This window comes from Armigeres subalbatus, chromosome 2, assembly GCF_024139115.2.
Source record: "Armigeres subalbatus isolate Guangzhou_Male chromosome 2, GZ_Asu_2, whole genome shotgun sequence".
In the NCBI taxonomy this organism is placed as follows: Eukaryota; Metazoa; Arthropoda; class Insecta; order Diptera; family Culicidae; genus Armigeres; species Armigeres subalbatus.
The window spans coordinates 46,109,057-46,116,444 of NC_085140.1; the positions used below are offsets into that span (position 1 = coordinate 46,109,057).

Consider the following 7,388-nt stretch of genomic DNA (forward strand, 5'->3'; position numbering starts at 1 on the left):
GATCGTAATTCATCAATTAGATTGTTCGTGCGGAACGAGCAGAAGGTGGACACTCCTCACGTAATAATGGCGATCCAAAAAAAGCAAGAGCGCGACCAAGAGAGAAAGGGCATTGTCAATGAACAAACTGGTTTCAATTGTTTGCTGTGTTTCCGAGTTTTTCGAATTAACCTGATTTTTTTTTATTGTTCATCTAAAATGTTTTGAGACAGTCTTATTTGAGTAGAGTTCTGTTGTGTATCAAACACATCCATAGGCCATTTCCGTTCTCTCTTGCATCTCGCCTCTTCCTTCTTTTACCAATGTCAATAAAAAAAATAAAAAAAAAATAACTGGGACATGAATTTACACTTGGTTAGATTGCTTCTTTCCTATGTAAAATGTGAAAAAGTAAATAGTATCGATTTCCTTCCATTTTTTATATTTAGATCATATCAGGAAAATTGTATATATCTTCTATCTTCACGCATTCACAAACAAAAAATGAATATTCCTGTTGTGTACTAAATGTAGTATAGGGTTTGCTGGTTTAAATATTAATAATATTGGGGTTATTAATATATAATTGTGTTCTTAGCAAAGAAAAAAAGGAATGAATTAATTATCCCGTGTACTTTTCGTCTGAATGCCTTCCGATGGAAGCAGTGATACGGTTTGATGTTGATCAAGCGTCGCGACTTGGCTGTTGGGTGTTTAATGTTGTTATCGTTTTTTATGCTGTTGTTGCGACCGATGTTGGTGGTCGCGTCAGACAGTTGAAGAATAGCCGGAGTTGGCGGCTATTTCTTACCCTTCTGGGCCTTTTCGGCGGCCTTGGTGACCTTGCCACCGGAAGCGTCCTTGAAGTTCACAGACTTGATAACACCGACAGCGACGGTCTGTCTCATATCACGCACAGCGAAACGTCCCAGTGGAGGGAACTCCTGGAAGGATTCGACGCACAGTGGCTTAGATGGGACCAGGTTGACGATGGCGGCATCACCAGACTTGATCGATTTCGGGTTCTCTTCAGTCGACTTGCCAGAACGACGATCGACCTTCTCCTTGATTTCGGCAAACTTGCAAGCAATGTGAGCAGTGTGACAATCCAACACTGGAGTGTATCCGTTGGAGATCTGGCCAGGGTGGTTCAGAACGATGACCTGAGCGGTGAAGTCAGCAGCTCCCTTTGGTGGGTTGTTCTTGGTGTCACCGGCAACGTATCCACGACGCAATTCCTTGACGGAGACGTTCTTGACGTTGAAACCAACGTTGTCTCCGGGCACGGCTTCTTGCAGGGCTTCGTGGTGCATTTCGACGGACTTGACTTCAGTGGTCAGGTTTACTGGGGCGAACACGACAACGGTACCTGGCTTCAGGACACCGGTTTCAACACGACCGACTGGTACTGTTCCAATACCTCCGATTTTGTAGACGTCCTGCAGGGGCAGACGCAGAGCCTTGTCGGTGGGGCGGCTTGGTGGCAGGATGGCGTCCAGAGCTTCGATCAGGCACTTACCATCAGCCTTGCCTTCCTTGCGCTCAACGGCCCATCCCTTGAACCATGGCATCTTGGTGGAGACTTCCAACATGTTGTCTCCGTGCCATCCAGAGATTGGCACGAAAGCGACGGCAGCTGGATTGTAACCGATCTTCTTGATGTAGGAGGAGACTTCCTTCTTGATTTCCTCGAAACGGGATTCGCTGTATGGTGGCTCGGTGGAGTCCATCTTGTTGACACCGACGATCAGCTGCTTGACACCGAGGGTGAAGGCGAGCAGGGCATGCTCACGGGTCTGTCCGTTCTTGGAGATACCGGCTTCGAACTCACCAGTACCGGCGGCGACGATCAGCACGGCACAATCGGCCTGCGATGTTCCGGTAATCATGTTCTTGATGAAATCACGATGTCCAGGGGCATCGATGATAGTCACGTAGTACTTGCTGGTTTCGAACTTCCACAAGGCGATATCGATGGTGATACCACGTTCACGTTCGGCCTTCAGTTTGTCCAATACCCAGGCGTACTTGAAGGAGCCCTTACCCATTTCCTGGGCTTCCTTCTCGAACTTTTCGATCGTACGCTTGTCGATACCACCGCATTTGTAGATCAGATGGCCGGTAGTGGTCGACTTGCCAGAATCGACGTGTCCAATTACGACAATGTTAATATGAGTCTTTTCTTTTCCCATCTTGGTTGGTTACTAAAAGGAAGAGGAAAAGCGAAATATTAGATACTACACAATTGAAAATGCAATTGAGAATTAAAAACGATCAGTGATGATTATGACCCTTGATCTTATAAATATAACTTTTCTTAACATTAAAAAGTCCCATTTTTTTCAATCTTCTGGGGGCATGTCGTGCTTGCTCAATTATATTCTGCAAATGCATACCAGTGAAATAATGAAGTTTTATACTAAGCGAAAGCTTAGTTGGAAAATTTAATTTTTGTAAAGTAAAATATCAAAACTGTAGAGGGACCATCAAAACGATCCTAACACAACATTGTAGTCAATCAAATGTTTTGGCGAGATTCCATAGAAAGAATACAGAACGATGAAATATATTTTTCTAAAAGACGTGATTCCAAATGCTGAGCAAAGCATCATTAAGTAAATGGCAGAAAAAATGTCGGGTTTCACTAGTCAGCTACTTTAAAAATTCCATATGCGCCACACGCTTTAGTTGATGTGGTCGTGGCAATTGGTGCGCCGACGTGTTTCCAGCATCATCGCACAATTCACTAATCGCTCGGAGCTGAGAGATTCGAGTGTGCGTGTGACCGGATGCCTTTCACATTTACATCTTCTCACTCACACTCGAATGGAAAAAAATCCACTCCAGTCACCGTCTCGAAATACAAAACCGCCACCCAAGTTCTTTTTCCCATTGCTAATCTACCCCCACACACACGGCGGCTCGGGATTGCATGACTCAAATCGTCGGTAGCGATTATATAGAATTTCACCACGATTGCAATTCAATCCGAGCTGATTTTCGCCAATTTTGCGCAATCCAGCTCCCGTCGCAACACAAGTTTCTCGTCAACCCCTTTTCGGCTTTTCAGTCCGACATATCAAAATGGCGACCGGCTCCGGCGGTTGGTATGGTGACGAGTCGAGACGATGACTGCGGCGTTCTTCAACTGGAGACTGATGAAAGTCGGCCATGTTTCCAGCGAAGAAAGTTGCAAATGAACCCATAAGTAGAACCAAATCAACATCTTTTTCGTATGTTTGTGCAACCGATTCCAAATCTCATATTCAAACGGTCAACATTAGTGTAGTCACGTTGCATTATCTGAAACAGCAAATAATTTGAATTGCATTAATCAGCACGTGTTGATTGCGCAGGCAACCGGTAATTTGTTTCCTCAGGAGCGATGGTTTGTCAGTTTATGTTTAATCCTAGAAATAGCTGAAAACCAGAGCACTTCGTGAAAAACTGAATTGCAATTATTGCCACGTGCCAAGCTCAATGTTCCAGAATGCACTGTTCCCACATTGAGTGGATTGTGCAAAGTTCAATTTTCACTAATCACAGCAACTAATCATAGGGTCAACTATTTCACCACTTTATCGAATTCCAATCCCAATCACTACACACTTGCACAAAACTTTCTACTTTGAATCACAATCACATTACAGATGGAACTTTTTAAAACTTACTTCCAAAATTAAGTTCTCAACAAAAGCGCAATCGAATGTTATTCCGGCGAGATGCCCGATAGAAGTGAACGAGTCGAAGGTTGGACAAGCAAGAACTACCCCCGGCGAGGCGACGGTGATCGAACTGTAAACGAACGAAACGCAAAATTAAAGAGAAACGCAAACAAACGGAAGTGTGCGGTCGCGGTTCCAGTCCAGCATCATCGTCATCATCATTAACAGAAGTGACAGCTGACAGCCCCTACACGTTTAGAAAAAGGTGCTTAAATTTAGGTATACCTTTCTCTCAAATCGATATTGTGGATTTACTTGACCAATGGATTCGAAGGTCGCCCGCATAGTTCCAAACGGTAAAATTTCTATCTGACGTATTATTCATAATCATATGAAATTATATTTGAAATGCATTCCAGATTGTTCTGCATAACCATACACTCAGCGAACTGGACTATCGAAATTCATAACTGGCGCCTTATGAATCTTCGACTGATTATATTCCACCCTGGGAGCTGCGGATAAAGTCGAAACGAGTGTCAAAGAATCTCCAAAGTAAGCTGTCATAAAGTATCCATCGCATCGAGAGAGGTTTTGTGCATTTTGAGCGTAGACAAGAGAGTACACGTATAAATCAACTCATACTAAATATAGCTTATTTTCAACTAATTTCAATTTACTGGCGTCATTTTAAATATATCGACGGATTCAACATAACTGGAGGGTATGAATTAATTTAACATTCGACACGTTAATATATACGATGCGGTAAATTGACGAAATCTTTGTAATTTAATTTTATAAAGATAAACATAATGATAATTCAATGTGAGAAAATCATAACGTGTACAGTGAACACTGGGAGGAAACTTGCGAGTTTCAAGCAAAATATCTTGAAAATTTGATTCGATCGAGTCCGCAGTATAGATAGTAGAATCTATAGATGAGCGAAAGCATGGCTGAGTCGATTTTTTTTGCCCGTGCACACGCGCATATGACGTCACAGCCCTTAACGTTTCCATTGAAATCGTGACGTCATGCTCGTTTGGAGACACGTTTGACAGTTCGTTTGGAGACAGAGGATTTATCTTCGCTCATCTATATATTCCACTATCTATAGTCCGCAGCTCCCAGATTCCACCAACAGTGCTTCTTATACACAGTTACCTTCACGAGAAATCGAGCGTCGATGAGCGTGTGGTCTACATACCGGCCTCCCAACCCCGACGTCCATGGTTCGAACCCAGTCTGCCGCACTTTTTTAAATGAAAATCATCATTCATACACTGCAGAAAAAATCTATATAAGCTTTATGTGTGAGCTATACAGATTTTTGCAATAGCTTCATAAAAATACATTTTATGTGTGGCCCTTATAAAACATATATTGAGCTGACACATATTTCTCATCAGTTAAAATAATAAAAATGATATCATCTTTTAATAATTTTTATTTATTTTGCTTATACATTTTAAAACCATCGAAATAGTTCTTATTTGATGCAAACATTATGTTTTATTACATATTTTGTTATATTTCATTAGTGCAAACAATAACATCAATAAAAATGGTTATTCTTTTTGAGCTCTGTTTCAATTCCCAAATTAAACTCTAACTAAACTACTAAACTTGAAAGCTATCGAATACAAATTTTGAAAATTACCCTATATGATGAAAATCTACTAACTAAAAACTAATGTTCAAAGTTCAGTTCGAATTTAATTCGGGAATTAACACCAAGCCTCGATGTCCAAAAATGAAGAAATACAGCACAAACAGATTTTATTTTTGTTGAATTGTTATTGGAAGTTATCTATACAAATATAATCAATGTAAAAAATCAACATGTTCCTTTCCTGAATGTTCCAGATTTGTCCAGATGAGCATTGGGTTTCTGACAAAGTTTCTGCTAACTGGTCTTTTGAGACATGCATTAGTGTGGATAAATCATAATATTGTATCCTCAGTGTGGATACAATCTGTGTAACCATCAAGAAACAATATATCCTATTGTATACCGTACATTGTATGGTAATTCAATTGTTTTCACTATTGAACCAATAGTACATTTTTATCCGGGTATATACATAAGTGACATGCACAGACCTCATCCATTTTATGTGTGGTATGTTATGGATTTTTCCATAAGTCCTGACACATATTTTGCAACAACAATATTAGTAGCCATAATTAGAAGAGCTTATGTGGCGTATATCCACTATTTTAAATCTCATAAAGGAAACATAAATTTTATGTTCTATAATTTCTTACTACACACTTAAAATAAATCGCCGAATTCGGTAAAATTTTACCGAAATCTCAACAGCAGAACTGTTCGATACATAATTTAACTGTTTTTCGATGATTTTGACAGTTGAGCAATGGAAAAAAAATACAAAAAATCTGTAAAATAAATTACCGAACAGTTCTGCTGTTGAGATTTCGGTAAAATTTACCGAATACGGTGAAATGAGGTATTAAGTGTGTACTCTATGTGCCGTTACATATATTTAAAAATATTGGATTTTTAGTAGTGTCTTCTTGCCCTCAGATACATTCAATCTGTTCTACAAGCATTCTAAGTAGTTGAAACAGTGACCCATTCTTACCCCCTTTTGACCCATTGTCACCCCCGACGACGGTAGTATAAATCATAATACTCGATACATAGTATAATTTTTATACTATGTAAAGTACACACTTAACTCATTTCACAGTATTCGGTAAATTTTACCGAAATCTCAACAGCTGAACTGTCCGGTAATTATTTTACAGATTTCCTGCACGAAAAAAAAATTTCATAACGAATGTATTCGGCAAAACACATACATTTTTGCCATTGCGATTTCGTAATGAAAAATATATCTAAATGGAATAGATGCTATGCAACGCTGCATAAGACAATCATAACATGAAACTTATACATTTCATGTCATATGTGCATATGCATGATTAGGATTGATAAATAACCTGCATACATAACATTTATGGTCTTCATTTGAGCAACAATAACGAAATGATTAGATTCATACATTAATTTTAGGTCCGGTGATTCTCCCGTTGTTTTCTTTCATTTATAGGTCGCTTAGTTTTTTTCAATCAGTTTTATTTGTAGAATAAACATTTCTTTCCTAACAAAATTTTTTTTTTTCATAACACACTTATTTAAGAAAGTCTCACACCTCGGGAAAATTTTCCACCGGTTTTTGGTTACCGCGGTTACCGTGTGCTTAAGTGGGGCCCTGATTTTAATTTTCCGTGACCGAGTCCCGAAAACATCACACAATCAGAAATACATGGGGAAAAATTCGCGGAATAAATTCCCGAGGTGTGAGATTACCTTTAGTCCTAAAACATTAATTTTAAAACGTAATTCAAAACAAATTGAAGGCCGACGCAATCACTATCGTAGATGCGGGTTTCGCCTTGTGCGTTATGCTGATTTTTCCGGCGCGGGGTCCTCCAATCACTGAAACATAAAAATTGTGTTAGCATGGACATGAATAAATTTTCTATCGTATGTTACGTACCTGTTTTTATCTCGGGCAGTATATGATTTTATACAATTATACTGATCGGCATCACCATTTTCGAACTATCCAACTAAAAATTGGAAACATTCACACGGATAGTTGTGGTTTATTATTGAGAAAAAATGACCGGATCCAAGTCGTCCATGTTACTCTAGCTCCAGCGCCGCTGCTTTTTCCCAAATACGTTTCTAATCAAATGTATAAGTTTAAG

The 7,388-nt window shown here is 39.5% G+C and overlaps 1 protein-coding gene across 1 annotated transcript; it reads right to left on the bottom strand.

The window, feature by feature from the left end:
- Nucleotides 1–400: 400 nt before the first annotated feature.
- LOC134218515 (elongation factor 1-alpha) lies at nt 401–3,801 on the bottom strand. Its single transcript, XM_062697619.1, has 2 exons — nt 3,651–3,801; nt 401–2,183 (listed from the first exon to the last, which is right to left on the bottom strand). Exon 2 carries the CDS (start codon nt 2,169–2,171, stop codon nt 780–782), a length of 1,392 nt encoding a protein of 463 aa, XP_062553603.1. The 5' UTR covers nt 2,172–2,183; nt 3,651–3,801; the 3' UTR covers nt 401–779.
- Between the last annotated feature and the right edge of the window lie 3,587 nt (nt 3,802–7,388).

Bases quoted from the DNA above. Each gene is read 5' to 3' on its own strand.
- LOC134218515 (XM_062697619.1), bottom strand. From the start codon at position 2,171: ATGGGAAAAGAAAAGACTCATATTAACATTGTCGTAATTGGACACGTC.